Source organism: Taudactylus pleione, unplaced genomic scaffold (assembly GCF_031769625.1).
Source record: "Taudactylus pleione unplaced genomic scaffold, aTauple2 ptg001238l, whole genome shotgun sequence".
NCBI lineage: Eukaryota > Metazoa > Chordata > Amphibia > Anura > Myobatrachidae > Taudactylus > Taudactylus pleione.
Genome location: NW_028285638.1, coordinates 330001 through 356231, shown reverse-complemented (window position 1 = coordinate 356231; position 26231 = coordinate 330001). Strand labels below are relative to the sequence as shown.

At 43.4% G+C, this 26231-nt stretch overlaps 1 protein-coding gene across 1 annotated transcript in view; it reads left to right on the top strand.

Annotated features, from left to right (window-relative positions):
• LOC148450974 (uncharacterized) overlaps positions 1-26231 on the top strand; it is a 93566-nt gene that overhangs the window by 18118 nt on the left and 49217 nt on the right. The window contains 1 exon segment of the mRNA XM_088462426.1: positions 219-1403. Coding sequence (XP_088318552.1) covers positions 219-1403 — 1185 coding nt within the window.

The window sequence follows — 26231 nt, the reverse complement described above, 5'->3', positions numbered from 1 at the left end:
GCATTAAAGGATATCTCCAAGACTTCAGACTTGTGGGATAGAAGAGATGGAAAGGTTGTCGATGGATAGTAAAATTGAGGGAGGTGAGGGGACTCCACATGGTAGGAAGACGATCAGCTCATTCTAAGACATGTTAAGTATAAGAAAGCGCTGAAACATCCATGAACATTTGCTCCTCAATGTAAACATTTATGTCTATTCTCATTTGTTTCCTGTAGATGAACACACAAGCAGGAATATCTCAGAGGGAGATCTCATCGTGTCGCCAGATTTTAAAATAGAAGATGAGAACATCACACAAGATTTTCCAGGAGAAACTCCCATTACCCTAAATATACATCCAACACTTCACAGTACGGATATATCATCTGATCCCTCTAATCATGAAGAACATTCTCCTGATAATTCAGATCTTGTTATACACAGTACAGCTCATAAAGGTGATACGCTATTATCTTGTTCTGAATCTTGTAAAAGTTCTATACGTCACTCAGTTTTTGTTAGACATCAAAAAATTCACTCAGGTGAGAAACCATTTCCATGTCCTGAGTGTGGGAAATGTTTTGCACAGAAATCAGAACTTGTTAGACATCAGAGACATCACACAGGTGAGAAACCATTTCCATGTTCTGAGTGTGGTAAATGTTTTACACAGAAATCACATCTTGTTACACATCAGAGACGTCACACAGGTGAGAAACCATTTCCATGCTCTGAGTGTGGGAAATGTTTTACACTGAAATCAGATCTTGTTACGCATCAGAGACGTCACACAGGTGAGAAACCATTTCCATGTTCTGAGTGTGGGAAATGTTTTGCACAGAAATCAGATCTTGTTACGCATCAGAGACGTCACACAGGTGAGAAACCATTTCCATGCTCTGAGTGTGGGAAATGTTTTACACTGAAATCGGATCTTGTTACACATCAGAGACGTCACACAGGTGAGAAACCATTTCCATGTCCTGAGTGTGGGAAATGTTTTGCACAGAAATCAGATCTTGTTACGCATCAGAGACGTCACACAGGTGAGAAACCATTTCCATGCTCTGAGTGTGGGAAATGTTTTACACTGAAATCAGATCTTGTTACACATCAGAGACGTCACACAGGTGAGAAACCATTTCCATGTTCTGAGTGTGGGAAATGTTTTACACAGAAATCAAATCTTGTTACACATCAGAGAAGTCACACAGGCGAGAAACCATTTCCATGCTCTGAGTGTGGGAAACGTTTTATACAGAAATCAGCTCTTGTTACACATCGGAAAAGTCACACAGGTAAGAAACCATTTCCATGTTCTGAGTGTGGGAAATGTTTTACACAGAAATCGCATATTGTTACACATCAGAGATGTCACACATGAGAAATTCAATTTCAGTCAGCTAATATACATGAAACGGGTATCAATAATAATTATTGAAAAAGCTGTGTATATTATAATGTAAATAATAAAAGCCAGCATGAATACATTTACAGCGTGTATACTCCATTGTGTATGGACTTCACTGAGTTATTGAGGTCTTTACGTAAGGCTGCTACCTTTTGTTGCACTTTCTCCCTCTACTCCTGTTATTTCCCTGGGTGACTTTAATAATGTAATGGATCCTTCCATAGACCATTGGAGAAAGTTAATTATTTCTTTACCCCCTTCCCAGTGCCCTTTATCTAAATGAATTGCATACACCAAGAAAAAATTGGTTGGGATGCGCTGACACAAAAGCGGCTGGTACAGGGATAGTCACACCCTGAAATCAATCACAGTAAAACACAAAAGAACCAGCGCTAAAAAAGATGGACGGTGATCTTTAAATAATGAAAATTTCATTTATTATAAAAAAGCAAGAGTAAAACAGTAAATGCCACACATGATAATGGTTGAATGAATGATCAGCACTCTCAATGTGGGATTCCAATGAAAGATATGAACACAGTGTTAAAATATATCTCTGATCCTGTATATTGAGCAGATGGTATAGGACCTAGGACTCCTTCCACTATATCCAAGGTTTTGAGATTTCAAGCAGCCATAGGAATAGTCAGTACAATTGGTTTTAACACAGTCTTTAGCATCCAAAGAGCAAATTGAATAAGCTGTTAATAATCCACCTGTATTTTGTTCTGCATGCCGTATTCTCATTGGTTAGACAGAAATGACACCCATAGACCACACATTTCTAAATTCCTGGACTCCATCAGATAGTGTATATCCCCGCCAATAAGGTGACGTGTTCCGGATAATTACCCCTGGGTATACACTATATGATGGAGCCCAGGAATTTAGAAATATGTGGTCTATGGGTGTCATTTCTGTCTAACCAATGAGAATATGGCATGCGATCATGTGACACTAGGTTATCACATGATTGCATTGCCGTTAATTGTACAATATAGATTCTGATCAAGATAAATTTTCCCTACACCATTTACGGGTAAGTGGGATTGCCTAATCTTAGCTTTGTTTAAGCCTTTTTTTATTAAATGTGTTTGATGGACTTTTTTCTTTTCATTTATTAATTTTATTGCTACTACATGTGTTATTAATTAACCAATTACTCCTGGGTATTTAACTACCCCAACAATATGAACCAATGCACATACTCCTGAGGAAGCTAGGTGCCTCTTGCCTAGTGAAACGCATTGAGGTGATTGCTCTGGGAATCCTGCTAACATTGGACTTTCCTTTGGACCCCCACAACCTTTCCAGGACTGAGTGCAGCGCCGGAACAAAATGCAGGTGGATTATTAACAGCTTATTCAATTTGCACTTTAAATGCTAAAGACTGTGTTGAAACCAATTGTACCGACTATTCATATGGCTGCTTGAAATCTCAAAACCTTGGATATAATGGAAGGAGTCCGACCTAGGATCAGAGATATATTTTAACACTGTGTTCATATCTTTCATTGGAATCCCGCATTGAGAGTGCTGATTGCTGTATTGGGCTGGTTGGATGTCTGGTGTGTCCGCTATCCCTCTACCTTTTCCAGTCAGTCCTCCACTCATCGCTCTTTGTCACGTATTGAAATGGTTTTTATTTCACCTATTCAGGTTCCCAGAGTTTCTGTAGTTGATTATTTGTCGAGGGTGTCTCCGACCACTCTCCGCTGTGTATTAGTATTGGTTCCTCCCTTTCGGACGGTGCCCGCTTTTGGAAACTTAACCCATTCTGGTTAGACCTAGTGGGTGCCGGCTCTGAATGAGAAGCTGCTTGGGTTTATTATTTTGTGGATAATGCCTCATGTACTGATGTTTCTCTCCTTTGGGATTCCTTTAAGGCATTTCTAAGGGGCACCTTTATTAAGCGTATTGATAACATTAAATTATTTCATGGGCAGCGGGAAACTGTTTTGGAAAATGCTTATAAGGACGCTGAGGCCCAGTACCTCTTGTCTAAAGAGATCTCAGATTGGGAGGTTATGCTTCATGTCCAGCGGGAGTGGCCGGATCACCTGTTTGATAAATCTAAGCGTACACTACTTTTTCCCCATCATAAGAAATACTCACAGGCTGATGTTGGGATGGAGTTACATAGCTTATTTGGCAAAAGGGGATGGTTTTCCAGAGCAGTCTCGGGTATCCTTGATTCCTCTGGAATATTGCATACCTCCGCTCTTTTTATAACGGATGTGTTTCTGCAATATTACTCCTCTCTTTATGCTACTAAGGTGTCATATTCTCCCTCCCAGCTTCGTGCCTATTTAGAAGGAATCCATCTGCCCTGTCTTGAGACTGATGCAGTTGATTTATTAGATGCTCCTTTTACAGAGGAGGATCTGGAGGTTGCTATCTTCTCCTTTCCACACTGTAAAGCTCCCGGAATTGATGGTGTCCCGATAGAGGTGTATCAGAAATGTAAAAACGTCTTTATCCCGCATCTTCTCAAGACTTTTGATGCTCTTCTAACTGCTGATTGTCTACCACCATCAATGTTGGAGGCCTTGGTTGTAGTGCTCCCACAGCCTGGGAAGGACCCCCTTTATCCAGACTCTTAGAGACCTATTTCTCTTCTTACCATTGACAGAAAAATATTGGCTAAACTTTTACTATTCGTCTTAATTCTATTATTAATTCTATTATACATCCTGATCAAACCGGCTTCATGTCAGGTAAATCCACTACTCAAAATCTTAGGCTCCTTTCCTATCATATGCAGATGTCCCATAGGGATGCCCCTGAAGCTGTGGTGGTGTCCTTAGATGCAGACAAGGCATTAGATTCCATGGAATGGGAGTATTTATGGGAGGTCTTGTCTAGGTTTGGTTTTGGTTCCCGTTTTATTAGCTGGGAGTGGTGGTGAATGGTTGTATTTCCTCTTCCTTTTAAGCTAGGGTGTGGCACACGCCAGGGGTGTCCTTTATCCCATGCATTGTTTGCACTGCCTATCGAGCCCCTGGCGTGTCTCATTTGTGCAAATTCAGCCAGGGCCAGATTAAAGGGAGGAGGACAAAAGCAGTTGTCCCGGGGCCCCCACACCTAGGGGGGCCCCACACAGCAACAGCACCAAAACAGGCAATATTTTATTAAGCCCCGTCCACCTTGCAGCAAAATGCTGCAATTCGCAGGACAGCCAGTTGGAGGCGGAGCCAATATGATGTGATTGCGTTAAAATTGCCATTTGGCCCGCCCTTTTTCTGACCCGCAAATTGCTGCATTTTGCCACGAGGTGGCGGAGCTTAATAACATGGTGCCATCCCATCCATAACATGCAGTCTGCAGATGCTGCAAGTTAAGTGTATGTGTGTTTGTGTAATTTATGTGTGACACATGCATGTGTGGTGTATATGTTTTTCTGTGTGAATATACACTACCGTTCAAAAGTTTGGGGTCACCCAGACAATTTCGTGTTTTACATGAAAACTGACTTTTATTTATCAAATGAGTTGTAAAATTAATAGAACATATAGTCAAGACATTGGCAAGGTTAGAAATAATGTTTATTATGTGAAATGATAATTTTGTCCTTCAAATTTTGCTTTCGTCAGAGAATGCTCCTTTTGCAGCAATTACAGCATTGTAGGCCTTTGGCATTCTAGCTGTTAATTTGTTGAGGTAATCTGAAGAAATTTCACCCCACGCTTCCTGAAGCACCTCCAACAAGTTGGATTGGCTTGATGGGCACTTCTTGCGTACCATACGGTCAATCTGCTCCTACAACAGCTCCATGGGGTTGAGATCTGGTGACTGCGCTGGCCACTCCATTACAGACAGAATACCAGCTGCCTGCTTCTTCCCTAAATAGTTCTTGCATAATTTGGAGGTGTGCTTTGGGTCATTGTCCTGTTGGAGGAGGAAATTGGCTCCAATCAAGCGCTGTCCACAGGGTATGGCATGGCATTGCAAAATGGAGTGATAACCTTCCTTATTCAAAATCCCTTTTACCTAGTACAAATCTCCCACTTTACCAGCTCCAAAGCAGCCCCAGACCATCACATTACCTCACCATGCTTGACAGATGGCGTCAGGCACTCTTCCAGCATCTTTTCACTTGTTCTGCATATCACAAATGTTCTTCTGTGTGATCCAAACACCTCAAACTTTGATTCGTCTGTCCATAACACTTTTTTCCAATCTTCCTCTGTCCAATGTCTGTGTTCTTTTGCCCATATTAATATTTTCCTTTTATTGGCCAGTCTCAGATATGGCTTTTTCTTTGCCACTCTGCCTAGAAAGCCAGCATCCCGGAGTCACCTCTTCACTGTAGCGTTGACACTGGGATTTTGCGGGTACCAGTTAATGAAGCTGCCAGTTGAGGACTTGTGAGGCGTCTATTTCTCAAACTAGAGTCTCTAATGTACTTGTCTTCTTGCACAGTTGTGCACCGGGGCCTCCCATTTCTCTTTCTACTCTGGTTAGAAGCTGTTTGTGCTGTTCTCTGAAGGGAGTAGTACAGACCGTTGTAGGAAATGTTTAGTTTCTTGCCAGTTTCTCGCATGGAATAGCCTTCATTTCTAAGAACAAGAATAGACTGTTGAGTTTCACATGAAAGTTCTCTTTTTCTGGCCATTTGGAGAGTATAATCGAACCCACAAATGTGATGGTCCAGATACTCAACTAGCTCAAAGGAAGGCCAGTTTTATAGCTTCTCTAACAAGCAAACCCATTTTCAGCTGTGCTAACATAATTGCTCAAGGGTTTTCAAGGGTTTTCTAATCATCCATTAGTCTTCTAACGCGCTTAGCAAACACAATGTACCATTAGAACACTGGAGTGATGGTTGCTGGAAATGGGCCTCTATACACCTATGTAGATATTCCTTTAAAAACCAGACTTTTTCAGCTAGTATAGTCATTTACCACATTAACAATGTATAGAGTGTATTTCTGATTAATTTAATGTTATCTTCATCAAAAAAACAGTGCTTTCTGTCAAAAATAAGGAAATTTCTAAGTGACCCCAAACTTTTCAACGGTAGTGTATGTATGTATGTAGGTATGTATGTTTGTGTATATATGTACAGTATTTGTGTATATCTATAAGCACAGTGTGTGTGTAAGTATATAAATATATGTATATGTGGTGTGTGTATATATATATATTTATATATACGGAACTCCCCCCTTCCCTGTAAAATCCTGCGTTTGCCCCTGCTGACTGTATCGTGTTCCGGGATGGCTGCAGCGTGGTGATGGAGGTCCCGGCCACTCAGTGCTTCCCCGTATCCTGGCGTGTCGGGGCAGTATCTGCGCACCTGCCCAAGCACACCCACTCCCTGTCCTGCCTGCCCATGCAGCTCTCCTGCACAAATATACATATGTATATACTTTTAATACAATTATATTGAAAAGGGCCCCACAAGGTTGTTGCCCCAAGGGCTCCACAAACCTTAACCCGGCCCCGGATTCAGCTATTCAGGGCCTGCGGGGGGGGCCGTGTAATGGACACAAAAGCTCTTTATGCGGGTGATATTCTGCTGTTTCTGGTGGACGCGGGCCCATCTTTAGAATGTTTGATGGACGTTATTAAGCATTTTGATTGTTTTTCAGGGTTGCCTATTAATTGGTCCACGTCTAGTATTTTTCCTTTGATTGGTTCCTGCCTTTTCCCTTCTCTCTCCTGCCCTCTACAATGGACTTTCTCCTTTCGGTATGTGGGTGTCTTCATCTCGCCTAATCCTGCTGATTTTGTAGAACTTAATGTGGTGCCCATTACCATTAATGTCTATTTAGCCTAAATACCTTTATGTCCTACAGCATTCACCTGTATTTATTCCTAAAAAAGTTTTCTCCCATATTGAGTTTATTTTACCTGTTTTTGTGTGAGAGGATAAGAGACATCTGATTGCTCTCCGTACCCTATGTAGTACCTAAATCTGCAGGTGGATTGGCCCTTTATAATTTACATATTTACTATTTGGCGTCACAACTGTCGCATTTGGTGCCCTGGTTATCTGTTGGTACTGACACCACTCTGGCGGGATTTCTTGGTGAGCAAACAGGGTCCCCTTTAGCTCCTTTATAAATGTTATTCTCCGTAAAATGCCGGATAGATATCTCCACTTACTTCGACAAGTTGAACTGGTTTTGCCCTTTGCTCAGGGATTGTTTGGGGATGAGGGTGTGGATCCTGATGTCTGCCAGTGGTTTAATGATGGTTTTGGATGTGCTGGGATCGGAGACCTTTTGGATTTCTTATGGTATCAAAACTACTGGTCATTTGTTTCATAATGGGGTGCTCCACTCCTATGACCATTTGCGTATGGAGTTTGGCCTTCCTTGTACAGCTTTTTATAGATACCTTCAGCTCCGTTGCGCCCCTGAACACTCAGTTTGGATCTGATTCTATTTTATTAACACCTTTTCTTCTTAAATTTACACTCCTTCAAGTACCTGTTTGTAAGACAGTCTCCTATCTTTATAGTGATCTTACATCTCATAAATTTGCCAGATGTCCTTCTTCCCCTTTGGAATAAATGGGAATCAAACTTGGGTTCTCTTCAAGATGATCAAATGGTTCTATAAGGTATACTTCCCCTTGTGTTCTCTTCAAGATAAGCAATGGTCTCAGTTGTTGGGTTCTATAAGGTATACTTCCACTTGTGTTCTCTTCAAGATGATCAATGGCCTCAGCTTTTGGGTTCTATAAGGTACACTTCCCCTTGTGTTCTCTTCAAGATGATCAATGGTCTCAGTCGTTGGGTTCTATAAGGTATACTTCCCCTTGTGTTCTCTTCAAGATAAGCAATGGTCTCAGTTGTTGGGTTCTATAAGGTACACTTCCCCTTGTGTTCGTTTCCAACAAATCCATTATTTTATTTTCCACAGATCCTACCGTTCCCATTCCTATTGCACGTATTGATACTAATATTCCAACTAATTGCCCCAAATGTCATGCTCTTAGCTGTGAATTTTGGCATTTGTTATGGGATTGCCCTAGGGTTAATGATTTTTGGAAATTAGTGTGGTCGGATATGCAATTTACTTTCCCATCATTACTTCCTCCAGAAGCAAAACGTTATCTATTCACATTATTGCCCGCTCCTGGTGTGCTCCAGATCCTCCCAACATACACAAGTGGTGGGTGCTGGTTAGTGATACCACTGACCATGAACGTTATGTTTATATTAGTCATAAGGCCCTTCCCAAATGCCACAAGCTATGGGATAGATGTGCTCTTTCCTCACTGGGCCTTCGTAGACCTGTGTGAGATCCCTCTGTGTAATCTATCCCCTTCTATCTTCCCGCTCCTTGTCTCCTTAGTTTACCCCTTTTCCTTTCTTTTCATTTGGTCATTTTCTTTTTACCTCCATGCGTGAGGTGTTTATATGCTATATCTGTGTTTACGGGTTCAGCTTATCACTGATAACCCTCTGAATGTATATTTTGTTATTTATTGATTTTTTTTTTTTTTTTGCTGGCAACACATGTTTTTTGCAAACTTATTCGTATTTATTTTTTGTTCTGTTTATATGTAGAAAAATTTTCAACAAAAAGTTACATGATTAAACATGTATTATAAATTATAAGACACTAAGAATGCAGTATTCTAAGTAATATATGAGCATGCTGATCTCCTAATGTAGGAGTCTGACAAGTAGACTTGCTCTGTTGGTTTAACTCTTCCTTTCAAAGAGATTGACTTCCCATGCAACTATGTTTATATATGTGTGTATGTGTGCATGTATATACAGTGCATCCGGAAAGTATTCACAACGCTTCACTTTTTCCACATTTTGCTATGTTACAGCCTTATTCCAAAATGGAATAAATTCATTTTTGTCCTCCAAATTCTACACACAATACCCCATAATGACAACGTGTAAAGTTTTTTTTTAGATTTTTGCAAAGTTAATAAAAAAAACCCACTAAGAAATCTCATGTACATAAGTATTCACAGCCTTTGCCTTGAAGCTCAAAATTGAGCTCAGGTGCATCCTGTTTTCACTTATCATCCTTGAAATGTTCCTACCGCTTAATTGGAGTCCACCTGTGGTAAATTCAGTTGATTGGACATGATTTTGAAAGGCATACACCTGTCTATATAAGGTCCCACACTTGACAGTGCATGTCAGAGCACAGACCAAGCATGAAGTCCAAGGAATTCTCTGTAGACCTCCAAGACAGGATTGTCTCAAGGCACAAATCTGGGGAAGGGTACAGAAAAATATCTGCTGCTTTGAAAGTCCCAATGAGCACAGTGGCCTCCATCATCCATAAATGGAAGTTCGGAACCACCAGGACTCTTCCTAGAGTTGGCTGGCCATCTAAAATGAGCGATCAGGGGAGAAGGGCCCTAGTCAGGGAGGTGACCAAGAACCCGATGGTCACTCTGTCAGAGCTACAGCATTCCTCTGTGGAGAGAGAAGAACCTGCCAGAAGGACAACCATCTCTGCAGCAATCCACCAATCAGGCCTCTATGGTAGAGTGGCCAGACGGAAACCACTCCTTAGAAAAAAGCACATAGCAGCCCGCCTGGAGTTTGCCAAAATGCACCTGAAGGACTCTCAGACCATGAGAGACAAAGATTGTACTCTTTGGGGTGAATGCTAGCCGTTATGTTTGGGGGAAACCAGGCACCGCTCATCACCAGGCCAATACAATCCCTACAGTGAAGCATGGTGGTGGCAGCATCATGCTGTGGGGATGTTTTTCAGTGGAAGGAACTGGGAGACTAGTCAGGATAGAGGGAAAGATGAATGCAGCAATGTGCAGAGACATCCTGGATGAAAACCTGCTCCAGAGCGCTCTTGACCTCAGACTGGGGCGACGGTTCATCTTTCAGCAGGACAATGACCCTAAGCACACAGCCAAGATTTCAAAGGAGTTACTTCAGGACAACTCTGTGAATGTCCTTGAGTGGCCCAGCCAGAGCCCAGACTTTAATCCAATTGAACATCTCTGGAGAGATCTGAAAATGGCTGTGCACCGACACTTCCCATTCAACCTGATGGAGCTTGAGAGGTGCTGCAAAGAGGAATGGGTGAAACTGCCCAAAGATAGGTGTGCCACGCTTGTGGCATCATATTCAAAAAGACTTGAGGCTGCAATTGCTGCCAAAGGTGCATCAACAAAGTATTGAGCAAAGGCTGTGAATACTTATGTACATGTGATTTCTTAGTTTTATTTTTTGTTATTAAATTTGCAAAAATGGCAAAAAATTTTTTTACAAGTTGTCATTATGGGGTATTGTGTGTAGACTTTTGAGGAGAAAAATAAATGCATTTCGTTTTGGAATTAGGCTGTAACATAACAAAATGTGAAATAAGTGAAGCGTTGTGAATACTTTCCGGATACACTGTATGTATGTATGTATGTATGTATATATGTGTGTGTGTGTGTGTGTATAGTTATATATATATGTGTATGTATGTATGTATATATATTCCCATTCCTTGTATGAATATTTCCTAATATTCGGGAAAACCTGTTTATAAACCCTAACTGGGGTTATGACTACAGATATGTCCCTTTAATTGGGATAACTAATGCATTCTATGTCTATGTACAGGTACTCTTCTCAGTATAGATTCTGGTACTCCATATTATTGTCTTGTCGCATATCTCACTAAAATGAGTCTCTAAAGTGGCCCCTAGGTATATTTCCTATCAGAACATAGAGAATCCAGGTTCTCTACCATCCTCAGGGCTTAATGGGTTAATTTCTATCAGACTGCAGTTCCTGCTCCTATGCCTGAAGGCCTGGGGCCACCTGCTGATATAGGCAGGGTCAGGCCTGGGTTGTACTGGATTGGTGGGCATCTAGTAAATCCTTGACCCTGCAGATCTATTTTATTGTTTATTTTCCATATCCCTCTTGTTGTGATCACTATTACTGTCAGGGATCTGGGGGATCTGTGAGGTTCTGATTTTGTTGTGGACCCGGGGTGGTGATAGGAGCAGACACAGAAGCAGACTTAAATGAAAAAGTGGAGTTTTTAATAAGTGGCTTAGAAGACATGGGAATGGCAAATGAAAAAGTCCTGGTATAGCACTAAAGTGCACTTGATAACTGTAGTGGGGGTTAATGGGAGAATGTCCAGATAGTGACAGGCAGAGGCAGTCCAGTATGTAAATATGGTGAGCTGTAACAAATGCAGGAAGAGGTAGTGAGTCCAGCTGGGAGTGAAGGGAGGCAAGGTGCAGGGAAACAGCTGGTTCAGGTACTCAGGCAGGTCAAAAGGTATATGGAGGGTGCAGGGTAAGTCCAGCAGGTTGGAGCAGGCAAGGTTCAGGCTAGTAGCGTTTACAAGCAGTCAGGTAAGGCACAGGTACTCTCTCTCAGCCACAGCTGAGAAACACGTTTCACTGGCAAAGGAAGGAAGGCTCTGGACCTTCCTAAATACTCAGTGCCGCACTGTGACTTGGCTGGAATGAGCACATGACCTACCAGGATTGGACAGCTGGAATCACATGGCCGCAGGCAAGATGGCAGCACCCATGCCAACGGAACGGAACACCGCCAGACCTCACCAGGCCTAGTGACAATGTGCCCGCACAGAACCACGCGCAGCCAATACCCCTCGCCAAACACCAGCACCGCTGCCAGAGACCCTCCGCCATAACGACCTCACAGGTAATACCCGGTGACTACCATGCCAAGAAACCCTGGCCATGACAGTACCCCCACCCTTATGGGTGGCCTCAGGACACTCACCAGGCTTCTCTGGATGGGCAGCATGGAACCTCTTGATGAGTGCAGGAGCAATGGATATCTCGGGCATCGGTACAACAACATTCCTTTGGGCCATAGCCCCTCCAGTCCAGTAGATACTGCAAATGTCCTCTGCGGAGACGGGAATCCAAGACCTGGGAGACCACATACTCCACGCCCCTTTCAGTCTGGACACAGGGAGAAGCAGGCAGGACTCTGTGGAATTTGTTTAGCACCAGGGGTTTTAACAGGGAGACATGAAAGGAATTGGGAATTTTCAGATAAGGAGGTAGCTGAAGGCGATAAGCCACAGGGTTAATGATTTCTATGATGGAGAAGGGCCCGATGAAGCGTGGAGCAAATTTCATAGATGGTACTCTAAGCCGTAGGTTCCGGGTGGACAACCAGACTTTGTCTCCAACTTGCATACGTGGTACTTTCCTACGCTTCTTATCAGCTTGAAATTTGTAACGGGAAGACGCCTGCTCCAGGTCAGTACGAACTTGAGACCAGATTGATGCAAATTTCCGTACAGTGTCTTCTACAGCTGGGACATCAAAGATGGGCAGGCTTTGAAATTCACGGATCCGATTATGAAGGCCATAGACCACTTGGAATGGCGTTTGGTTCGTGGAAGAGTGGTAGGAGGCGTTATGTGCAAATTCAGCCCATGGCAGCAAAACAGACCAATTGTCTTGGGAAGTTGTCATAAAAATCCTCAGGAAGGTCTCAAGGTCTTGTTTACCCCTCTCAGTGGAACCGTTGCTTTGTGGGTGATAAGCCATAGAAAAATTTAGCTTTACTTGCAATACAGAACATACGGCTCTCCAAAATTTTGCTGTGAACTGAACACCACGGTCAGAGACTATCTCAGCAGGAAGACCATGGAGACGGAAAATATGTTGAACGAACAAGTGAGCCAAGTGAGGAGCAGAAGGCAATTTCTTTAGTGGTATGTAATGGACCATTTTAGAGAATCGGTCTACTATGACCCAGATGGTAGTGAACCCTTGAGAATTCGGCAGATCCGTGACGAAGTCCATGGAGAGATGCGTCCATGGACGTGATGGAATAGTTAATGGCAACAAATCACCAGCCGGTGCCTGACGTGAAGATTTATGCTGGGCACACGAAGAACATGAAGAAATAAATTCTGACACGTCTGCTTTCATGGATGGCCACCAGTAGCGTATTTTTAAAAATTCCAAGGTCTTCCGGGTACCTGAGTGACCTTCAAAGCGAGAGGAATGAGCCCAGGTGAGGAGCTGCTTCCTTAACTCTGGGGCCACAAAGGACTTCCTAGTAGGGGGCTTTAACTGTAAGGTGGCGAAGACTCTTGACTCCAAAACAGGGGTATTTTGTTGATTCTCTGATTTGTTATCACAGAGGAAAGATCTGGACAGAGCATCTGCCTTTTGATTAAGGACTCCAGACCGGAAGGTCAGGGTGAACTGGAACAGAGCAAAAAATATTGCCCATCGGGCCAAACGAGGACTCACGCACTGAAGATTCTTGAGGAAGAGAAGATTTCTATGGTCCGTGAAGACAGTGAAGGGAAACTTGGCCCCTTCCAGCAGGTATCTCCATTCTTTTAATGCCAACTTCACTGCTAAAAGTTCTTGTTCACCAATGGCATAATTTCTTTAGGCAGGAGAAAATTTCTTGGAGAAAAACCCACAGGGATGAACTCTATTATCATCATAACGCTGGGAAAAAACTGCACCCACGGCCTCTGATGACGCATCCACTTCCACTAGAAATGGCTTATCCAGATCTGGTTGTCGTAGGACGTGCTGAAATAAACGCCTGTTTTAAAAGTTGGAAGGCAGTCTCTGCCTCAGGTGACCATAGGGCAGGGTTAGCGTCTTTTCGGGTCAACGCGGTAATGGGGGCCAATAATGATAAAAATCCTTTAATAAAACGTCTATAGTAGTTGGCGAACCCAAGCAATCTCTGGATGGCTTTCAAAGTTTGAGGACGGGACCAATCCAAAATCGTCTGCACCTTCTTGGGATCCATTTCTAGACTGGAGCCAGAGATGACGTAACCAAGGAATGGCACACTGGGAACCCCAAAGACACATTTCTCCAGTTTGCAGTAAAGGTGGTTCTTTCTCAGACTGGACAATACTTCCTTCACATGTTCGTGATGTTTTGTTACAGAAGACGAAAAAAAACAATATATCGTCCAGGTAAACTACAACCGAGACGTACAACAAGTCCCGGAAAATCTCATTAACAAAGCCCTGAAACACGGCAGGGGCATTGCACAACCCAAAGGGCATCACAAGGTATTCAAAGTGTCCATCTCTAGTATTAAAGGCGGTCTACCATTCATCGCCAGCACGAATATGGATGAGATTATAAGCCCCTCTCAGATCCAGCTTTGAGAATATGATGGACCCTTTAACTCTGTCAAACAACTCTGAGATCAGGGGAAGAGGATATCGATTCTTAATCATTATATCATTGAGGCCCCGGTAATCTATACAAGGTCTTAGGCCTCCGTCTTTCTTGCCAACGAAAAAGAAGCCGTCTCCAGCGGGAGAGGTGGAATGATGAATAAAACCCTTCGCTAGGTTGTCCTGGATGTACTCAGACATGGCTTGAGTCTCAGGCATAGAGGATATGTGCGACCACGGGGTGGCATCTCAGGCAGCAGCTCGATAGGAAAGTCCCATTCTCTGTGGGGAGGTAAGACGTTCGCCTGTTGCTTGGAAAAAACATCAGAGAACATCTGATACTCCTTGGGAATAGCTGGAGATGTTAACAAAGCTGTCTTTCTTACAGGTTGTATTTTGGGAAGACAGGATTTCTGACAGGCAGTTCCCAATTAAAGAATCTGCATTGAACACCAGTCTATCCTGGGATTATGCTGGCGTAACCAGGGTAGTCCTAAAATAATTTCTTGAGAAGCCTCTGGTATCACTAAGAACTTTAAAGACTCGGAGTGGAGTGCCCCAACACAAACCAATACTGGTTGAGTTTCCTTGGTGACCACTCCTTTAGCTAGAGGACGTCCATCTACAGAAGTCAGGGAAATTGCGTGTTTGAGAGATGAACAAGGAATCTGTAGTTTATCAACTAGGCTGGATGAAGTTTCCGGCTGCTCCAGAGTCTAGTAGAGCAGAGACGAAGACAGGGTTGGGCTTGAGATCCAAAGCTAAGGAAATCTTGAAATCTTTAGTATTTGGGGACGGGCATATAACTCCTAACTTGATGTCCCCAAGGTCAGTTAGGAACAGGAGTTTACCGACTTGCGGGAGCAGGAGGCCACCAGGTGACCCGAATCTCCGCATTACAGAGGATTTTTAGCATTCTTCTCTGACGTTCCTCTTTGTAGAGATGGGTTTGGTTCACCTGCACAGACTCCTCATCTATAGGAGGATGGGGTGGACGGGTAGGCAAGGGAGGCGTAAATGACCTTTGCCGGTCAGTTCTGTGCTTTTCAGCCTGACGTTCTCTGAAGCGTAGGTCAATTTTGTTGCAGAGTGAGATCATATTTAAATTAGTGGGAAGCTCACAGGTAATCAGATCATCTTTTAATCGGTCGGAAAGGCCATGCCAAAAGGCTGAGGTGAGGGCCTCCTCACTCCACTTAAGCTCTGATGCCAAGATTTGAAACTGTACTGCATATTGGCTGACAGGACGGGTTCCTTGTCTCAGGGTCATGATGCTGGACGATGCTGACACTGTGTGTCCAGGTTCATCGAAAATCCTCCTGAATGAAGATAAAGTCTGTATAGTTATCCAGCAGCGAGTCTGAACGTTCCCAGAGTGGGGAGGCCCAATCCAAAGCCGAGCCGGTCAACAAAGACACAATGTATGCCACTTTAGTTCTAGCAGTGGGGAAGTTATCAGGCTGTAATGTAAAGTGTATATCACACTGATTTAAGAAACCATGACAGAGTTTAGGATTGCCATCAAATTTGCTTGACATGGGGAGATGTAGACGAGGGGATACCCTGGTCCCTGTATTACCAGGCACAGGAGGAGGTGAAGTTGCTGATACCCCTGGGTGATTAATGAGGTTTGCAGATTATCTTGGCATTTAGACATCTCCTGTAGAAACTGAGCCATTTGATGTTGTATAGCTTCCAGGTTTTCTAAATGACCAGCAATACAGCAAAATAAATCCGTGGCCGGATCCATGGGGCCGTTCAAACTGTGAGGTTCTGAATTTGTTGTGGACCCGGGGGGGTGATAGGAGCAGACACAGAAGCAGACTTAAATGAAAAAGTGGAGTTTTTAATAAGTGGCTTAGAAGACATCGGAATGGCAAATGAAAAAGTCCTGGTATAGCACTAAAGTGCACTTGATAACTAGTGGGGGTTAATGGGAGAATGTCATGATAGTGACAGGCAGAGGCAGTCCAGTATGTAGATATGGTGAGCTGTAACAGAATGCAGGTATGATGAGCTGTAACTGAATACAGGTTTGATGAGCTGTAACTGAATGCAGGTATGGTGAGCTGTCATAAATGCAGGCTGAGGTAGTGAGTCCAGCTGGGAGTGAATGGAGGCAAGGTGCAGGGAAACAGCAGGTTCAGGTACTCAGGCAGGTCAAAAGGTATATGGAGGGTGCAGGGTAAGTCCAGCAGGTTGGAGCAGGCAAGGTTCAGGCTAGTAGCATTTACAAGCAGTCAGGTAAGGCACAGGTACTCTCTCAGCCGCAGCTGAGAAACACGTTGCACTGGCAAAGGAAGGAAGGCTCTGGACCTTCCTAAATACTCAGTGCCGCGCTGTGACTGGCTGGAATGAGCACATGACCTACCAGGATTGGACAGCTGGAATCACATGGCCGCAGGCAAGATGGCGGCGCCCATGCCAACCGAACGGAAACACCGCCAGACCTCACCAGGCCTAGTGACAATGTGTCCACACAGAACCACACGCAGCCAATGCCCCTCGCCAAACACCAGCACCACTGCCAGAGACCCCCCACCATAACAACCTCACAGGTAATACCCGGTGACTACCATGCCGAGAAACCCTGGCCGTGACACCCCCCACAGCCTAACCCTATCCCCTCACAGCTTAACTCTATCCCACACAGCCTAACTCTATCCCCCACTGCTAAACCCTACCCCCCTCACAGCCCAACTTTATCCCCTACAGCTTAACTATAACTCCCAGATTTACACTGCCCCCCCAGATTAACCCTAACCCCCAGTCTAAACCTTGTCTCCACAGCCTAACCCAATCACTTCACAACTTAACCCTAACCACCCCACAGCCTAACCATAACCCCCACAGATTTACCCTAACCCCCCAAACCCTAAGCCTTCCACCCACAGCCTAACTATCCCCCCACAGCTTAACTTTAACCCCCTCAAAGTCTAAGTATCTCACCCACAGCCTAACCTTAGTTATTACAGTGTCCTGTATAGATAATGAAATTAACTCTAGGCATTGTCCTCAGTAGCATATGAGTAACAGTAATATTTCCCAATACTTTTATTCTACGCAATCCCAATACCAAATTCTTACCCTAATAGTGCAAAAGTTATTCATTGCAAAATTTTTTTTAAATTAAAGCTATTATATCTTCAATGTCTAAATATACTGTTGTTACACTGACAAATATTCATTACCCATTGTCATTAAGGATAAAATGAGCACAGAAATGTATGTGTATGCATGTGTGTGCTGTAATATGATCAGGGTAGGAAGTCCCCCTACTTCGGTAGATGGACACCTCCAAACACACAGCTGCCAGGAAACAACACACCAGTCCAGGGATTTCATGCGAGCTAGCCGCAGCTAGTTTTTATTGTGCAGTAAAACAAAAATAAATCTTAGTCTGTCTGAGCACTAACTAGACAATAAATTCCCTCTCAAAGTGGCAGGGCCTACTGCCTTAACCACCAACATAGGCATATCCACAGTACTTACAAGTGGTACATCACAGTGTCTTTTTAAAAGACTGCCTGCTCTCCCAGGTATGAGACACTGAGCCAAACCCTGACAATGCCATTTATTAGCCTCTCATAGCTGTAGTCACTGATCTCAGGCTGAAGGTCTAAACACCTGAACCATGTCTTGTGGATGGAGCCTTCCCTTCTCTCTCACATCCACACCTCCAGGACCAGTTATCCAGCTTTTACTTAAAGCCCAAACTCTAATCAAGCAAACACAGACATTTCCTGGAGGTTTAAAATACATAGGTCAAAAACCTTGGACACACATATATGCCATTTAGCACTTTACCAGTGCTTCTATCACATATCCCCCCCTTTGTTTTAACCTGTAGGCGGAACTGCAGCCCCCATATAAAACACATGAGACAAAGCATCTGCATTGGCCAGCTGGCTTCCTGGCCTGTACACTACTGAAAATGTAACATTTTGCAGCACCAAGAACCACCTTGTTATTCTCCCATTGCTCTTTATTCTTTGACCATTTTAAAGGAGCATGACCAGTACTCATCCTGAATTTCCTCAGATTTAGGTATTGTCAGAACTGGTTGGGTGCACAATGCTACTTTTAACTGCTGAAAAGACTTTTCTGCTTCAGGACTCCATTTAACCATAACTTTTTTTTTGCCTTTGGTAAGGTCTGTCAGTGGGACTGCAATGGTGGCAAAATTGGGTATACACTCCTACCCCGTGATTCCCAAGAATGTTCACATCTGCTTCTTATTTAGGGGTCGTGGCCAATATTGTAGTGCCTCGATTTTACTAAGTTGGGGCTTCATCAAACCCCTGCCAATGGTGTATGCAAAACACTTTACTTCTTCCATCCCTAGACAACACTCTGTCCCCAGGAGCAAATACACGTAACTGGGCATTGCAATTGTACACCCACTGCTGTGCCTGCTCCAAGTGCTCTCTCACTATCGGCACCACTGCAGCAATTCTTTCCTGCATTTGAGAAACATGTTCAATAACTGTTTTATATGGACTAGACTGCCCCTCCCATTTCTCTTTGGCAATATCCAGTAATCCCCTTGGATGTCTACCATGCAACACATCAAAAGGTGAAAACCCTGTGGAGGATTGGGGGAACCTCTCTTATGGCCAGCAATAAATAAGGTAATAATCCCAATCTCTTCCATAATTGTCCACTGCTTTCTTTAACACATTTTTTAAAGTTTTGTTACACCTCTCCACCAACCCATCAGTCTGTAGGTGATACACAGAGGTTCATAACTGAGTAATTCTAAACAGGCGCATAACTCATGATTTTCAACATAAAGGGGGTACCTTGGTCAGTCAGGATTTCCTTAGGTATTCCCAACCTGCTAAAGACATGGACTAAGGCTCTAGCAATGGTCTTTATTGACGTATTGTGCAATAGTATTGCTTCTTGGAACCTGGTTGCGTAATCCATTATCATCAAAATATATTGATGGCCTCGGGCAGATTTCATTAGAGGTCCAACCAAATCCATAGCTATTCCTTCAAATATAACCTCAATAATGGGTAATGGAACAAGTGGACTTTTAAAATGTGGCCTTGGAGCATGATACTGATATTCAGGGCAGGATGCACAATGTTCAGATAACTCTTTATAAACCCCAGGCCAGAAAAACCTCTGTAAAATTCACTCAGTGGTTTTTTCTACCCTGAGGTGACCTGTAGTTATGTGACCATAAACCAGGTCTAACACCGTTCTATGTTATCTTTGTGTGTAGGTTTCAAGCAGAATCTGGCTCACCTAAGCATCTGCCAATGCCATCACCATGGATTTTACAGGATGCAAGTTAATGTCCAAAACAACAGATTGGTGTCAGTCACTTTAAATTTCAAATGTAAACTTTTCCTATTGCTGCAATTTTTAGTGTGTATGCCCACATTCTCCACCACTTGTAATATGATAGGGGTAAGAGGTCCCTCTCCTGGGGTAGATGGACACCTCCAAAACACAGCAGCCAGGAAACAGCACACCAGTCCAGGTTTTTTGTGCCAGCTAGCCGGAGCTAGTGTTTATTGTGCACTTTATCAGTGATTCTATACAATCTAGGTGACAGACACTGTGTATATAACTGTATATAATTGTTAGTTAAATCTGTTTTATTTTCATCATACAAACAGAATATAATACTGAGAATAATAGCCATGTATGCCATATTAAATAACAAGTACAAATATCTTTGATCCCTGAGTGCTATAAGAAAGAGAAATATCCAGTCACACAAAACAGCATGCCCGCCATTAGAGTAAGCAAGAAAACATAGACAATAATACACTCTGATGCCAAAATAGGCAGGGATCACAATAATGACAGTATATATACACTTATGTTGGCTATACAAAGGTGCCATTAATAATTCACTACAATAAATCAAAGTATAAAAGAAAGGAGGAATAAAAATAGGAAAATACATAAGAATAGAGGAGGGGGGGGGAGATCTATGCCCATACCATATAAGGGGTATTTAATAGAGGAAAAAAAACACTACAATATTAGCAATCACATAAACAACATGCTATTCTTACTACATGGAATGGCGTACTATGTCTATAATAAGAATATATGATGTTCCAGAATGCACATAAAGAAATATTCTACAGTATCATGGAATTCTGGAAATAAGGAGAACTCAATGAGGAGCAATATGTGACTCTGCCGAGAGCTGCCTATATAGGTACCAATCTGTGGTCTCAGAGTATGATGTGAGTGCTGAGAGCTGCCTATATAGGTACCAATCTGTGGTCTCAGAGTATGATGTGAGTCTGCTGAGAGCTGCCTATATAGGTACCAATCTGTGGTCTCAGAACATGATGTGAGTCTGCTGAGAGCTGCCTATATAGGTACCCATCTGTGGTCTCAGAGTATGATGTGTCTACCGAGAGCTGCCTATATAGGTACCAATCTGTGGTCTAAGAGTATGATGTGAGTCTGCTGAGAGCTGCCTATATAGGTACCTATATGTGCTCTCAGAGTATGATGTAAGTCTGCTGAGAGCTGTCTATATAGGTACCAATCTGTGCTCTCAGAGTATGATGTGTGTACCGAGAGCTGCCTATATAGGTACCAATCTGTGGTCTCAGAGTATGATGTGTCTACCGAGCGCTGCCTATATAGGTACCAGTCTGTTGTCTCAGAGTATGATGTGTCTACCGAGAGCTGCCTATATAGATACCAATCTGTGGTCTCAGAGTATGATGTGTCTACCGAGAGCTGCCTATATAGGTACCAATCTGTGGTCTCAGAGTATGATGTGAGTGTGCCGAGAGCTGCCTATATAGGTACCAATCTGTGGTCTCAGAACGTGATGTGAGTCTGCTGAGAGCTGCCTATATAGGTACCCATCTGTGGTCTGAGTATGATGTGTCTACCGAGAGCTGCCTATATAGGTACCAATCTGTGGTCTCAGAGTATGATGTGAGTCTGCTGAAAGCTGCCTATATAGGTACCAATCTGTGCTCTCAGAACGTGATGTGAGTCTGCTGAGAGCTGCCTATATAGGTACCCATCTGTGGTCTCAGAGTATGATGTGAGTCTGCTGAGTGCTGCCTATATAGGTACCAATCTGTGGTCTCAGAACGTGATGTGAGTCTGCTGAGAGCTGCCTATATAGGTACCAATCTGTGGTCTCAGAGTATTATGTGTCTACCGAGAGCTGCCTATATAGGTACCAATCTGTGGTCTCAGAGTATGATGTGAGTCTGCTGAGAGCTGCCTATATAGGTACCAATCTGTGCTCTCAGAACATGATGTGAGTCTGCCAAGAGCTGCCTATATGTGCTCTCAGAGTATGATGTGAGTCTGCCGAGAGCTGCCTATATATGTACCAATCTGTGGTCTCAGAGTATGATGTGTCTACCGAGAGCTGCCTATATAGGTACCAATCTGTGGTCTCAGAGTATGATGTGTCTACCGAGAGCTGCCTATATAGGTACCAATCTGTGGTCTCAGAGTATGATGTGTCTACCGAGAGCTGCCTATATAGGTACCAATCTGTGGTCTCAGAGTATGATGTGTCTACCGAGAGCTGCCTATATAGGTACCAATCTGTGGTCTCAGAGTATGATGTGTCTACCGAGAGCTGCCTATATAGGTACCAATCTGTGGTCTCAGAGTATGATGTGAGTCTGCCGAGAGCTGCCTATATAGGTACCAATCTGTGCTCTCAGAACGTGATGTGAGTCTGCTGAGAGCTGCCTATATAGGTACCCATCTGTGGTCTCAGAGTATGATGTGAGTCTGCTGAGTGCTGCCTATATAGGTACCAATCTGTGGTCTCAGAACGTGATGTGAGTCTGCTGAGAGCTGCCTATATAGGTACCAATCTGTGGTCTCAGAGTATTATGTGTCTACCGAGAGCTGCCTATATAGGTACCAATCTGTGGTCTCAGAGTATGATGTGAGTCTGCTGAGAGCTGCCTATATAGGTACCAATCTGTGCTCTCAGAACATGATGTGAGTCTGCCAAGAGCTGCCTATATGTGCTCTCAGAGTATGATGTGAGTCTGCCGAGAGCTGCCTATATATGTACCAATCTGTGGTCTCAGAGTATGATGTGTCTACCGAGAGCTGCCTATATAGGTACCAATCTGTGGTCTCAGAGTATGATGTGTCTACCGAGAGCTGCCTATATAGGTACCAATCTGTGGTCTCAGAGTATGATGTGTCTACCGAGAGCTGCCTATATAGGTACCAATCTGTGGTCTCAGAGTATGATGTGTCTACCGAGAGCTGCCTATATAGGTACCAATCTGTGGTCTCAGAGTATGATGTGTCTACCGAGAGCTGCCTATATAGGTACCAATCTGTGGTCTCAGAGTATGATGTGAGTCTGCCGAGAGCTGCCTATATAGGTACCAATCTGTGGTCTCAGAGTATGATGTGAGTCTGCCGAGAGCTGCCTATATAGGTACCAATCTGTGGTCTCAGAGTATAATGTGGGTCTGCTGAGAGATGCCTATATAGGTACCAATCTGTGGTCTCAGAGTATGATGTGTCTACCGAGAGCTGCCTATATAGGTACCAATCTGTGGTCTCAGAGTATGATGTGAGTCTGCCGAGAGCTGCCTATATAGGTACCAATCTGTGGTCTCAGAGTATGATGTGAGTCTGCCGAGAGCTGCCTATATAGGTACCAATCTGTGGTCTCAGAGTATGATGTGAGTCTGCCGAGAGCTGCCTATATAGGTACCAATCTGTGGTCTCAGAGTATGATGTGAGTCTGCCGAGAGCTGACTATATAGGTACCAATCTGTGGTCTCAGAGTATGATGTGAGTCTGCCGAGAGCTGCCTATATAGGTACCAATCTGTGGTCTCAGAGTATGATGTGAGTCTGCCGAGAGCTGCCTATATAGGTACCAATCTGTGGTCTCAGATTATGATGTGAGTCTGCCGAGAGCTGCCTATATAGGTACCAATCTGTGGTCTCAAAGATCTTTAAAATTTGGGCTTGGGATGCAGAGTCTAGGGACTCAATATAATAGCACCATTTATTATAATATTTTTCCACTCGCTTGTTAATGTCTGGGAATGTGTCTCTCTCTTCTCTCTCTGAAATAGATGGAGAGAATGATTTCGTCCAGTGACATAATATCATCTTCTGTGCTACTGTTACTATAATCGTAAGCAGCGGAATCAACTGTTTCCTATTAGGATTTAAATCCCAATTTGAAAAATCTGAAAAAATACAGCTTCTGGGTCTGGGGTTACTGAGATGGAACTGAGTTGACAATTTAATAATTTATGCCAAAGCTGTATTATTTTCCTGAAATCTCACATGCAATGCATGAATCCTACAGATAAGACATGATATTTTGTGCTTTCTTCTGCATAGACTGTACTGAAATGGTGTCTTTGAGTAAGAGAGATATAGGCACTGAAAATTGTTCAAATATGTACTTCTTGTAAGTAAGAAGAATGCAATATTTGGGATCATAATGCTGAAACAGATCCTCACTATTACACAGGGAAGGTAAATCTGATTTCCAGAGAGTTCATGTTTTATCTCTCAAAGTGTTGGATAAGATATCTACTACTAAAGAGTAAAGATATCTCGTCTTGTATGGTAAAATGAGAGAGTTGCTTAATAGCGAGCATATAGGATCACGAGAAGTAGGATCTATGGCCGGAGGAATGGAAGAAATTAAGTGTCTTGTCTGCAAGTACATATAACAGTTAGTGTGTGGAATATTGAATTGTTGGTGAATATCAGAGAAGCTAAGTAAGTTGAAAAGGGAGGGAGGTTTAACCCCCTATTGTTCCTCAGCACACTGAATTATACTAGCAACAATATATGAACACTATATGGTAATAGAACTTCAGAGATGTTGGTTGCCTACTTGGTATGACCCCTCCCTTTCATGCACCTGAAAAATACTACCAGATTGAGAAGCTGCCATTTTTTTTGTTTGAAGCTAAGTTGTCAGGATCTGTTACTCAATCATTTATCATGACATACTTTGTGTGTCACAACTCTCGGACGGATTGTGGATGCGGCCCATATTTAGGGAGTTGGCTAGACCAATGCCTGAGGTGTGGAGTCTAATGTGCCGACGGTATTCACCAGGGACCCACGCAAGAAGGTATGCACTTGGCTATGTCTGACACACAGATTGTGGCCCATAGGTTAGGTTCCCCTATACAGGAACTGGTGGACACTGGATGAGGTGCAGAAGAATAAATGTAGTCGACAGGCTGGGTCAAAACCAAACAGATGAAATGCTACCAGGGAGCAGGGAGCAGTCAAGGTCAGAATCAGATATCAGGAGCAGTACATGGGGTCAGACGAATTTGGAGTCGCAAACAAGCAAAGGTCAAGATCAGGACAACAGGTACTAGGAACGCTGGAGTATGGTATGGAGCCTATACTCTGGCACCTGTCTGGTGCCAGAGACTTCCTCTTATAGAGGAGGTTAAAATCTCACGCCAAACGTGACTTCACATTTGGCGCACCTGTCCCTTTAAATTTCTTTGCAGGACGGCGCGCGTGCTCCTAGGAGAGCCGCGATTGCCTGCACTTCCAGCCGGCATGTGGAGGACCCGGAGCAGATGTTACAGCACCACCCGCTGCCCGCTGCAGATTCCAGTGCTGCCGGACCCGGTAAGTGGTAACCGGTGTCTGGCGCACTGTCACAGTGTGTTAGACAATGGTGAGGGGAAGGAGGAATCACCCCACGGAGGAATATAGGGTGATGATCAGTAATTCCTATGGGGCTTTATATTTATAGCTCTCCAGGCACAATAGGAATCTCTAAGGATAATATAAGAGAGAAAGTGTGATGGGATATTTTTTGGACTTGTTGAATGCAGTAAAGCTGCTGGTGAATACGGGGAAATAGGGAATTATCTAGTCTTGTGTCTGTATATACACTACGGTTAGGGAGCCAATCACTAATATATCTAACACTGCCCTCCTGTGGTGATAAGGGGAACTTCTCCATGGCCATTCCAGGTCTCTTACCCTGCCAGGTAAATTTACACAACAAACATGAACTTTACCTTAGATCAGGTTTAGTAACACTGATAGGGATCATCTGTATTATAGAGAATATTTGGGGAAAATAACAGATTTAATGACAGCAATACAACCTAATAAGGATAACTGGAGTAGCCTCCAATTATCTAGCATTGTGGATATTATTTCAATAACTGAGGTGAAGTGAAGTTTGTATAAATTGGGTAAGGCTGAGGGGATTTGTACACTGAAATATTTTTTTGTGTTGTATTACGGTTGAAGGCACGTATTGTAGGGATATCTCCCAGGATGTTTATGGTGCGTGAAATTGGAAGTATCTTGGATTTATGAAAATTAACTTTGTCTCAAGAGAAAGTAGCAAATGAGGCGATGAGATCCATTATTACAGGTAATGACTGTGCCGGATTTGAGACAAACAATAGCATGTCATTTGCGAATAGAGCAACTTTAAGAGTTATTTCTCTTATGGAGATTCCCATAAACCCAGTGGAGGCTCTAAGAGCTATAGCCAAAGGCTCTATTGCAATGGCATATAAGAGAGGGGATAAAGGGCTTCCCTGTCTGATACCCGTCTGTATGGGAAAAGGTGAAGATAGGAAACCATTGCCGGACACCTGGGACTGGGAATTGGCATAGAGTGTTACCATTACATTTCTGAATGGGGTAGGGAAGCAAAATTGGTCTAGAGTGTGAAACAGGTGAGGCCAAGTGATAAGGTGAAAGGCCTTCTCGGCATCTAGGGAGAGGATGAGA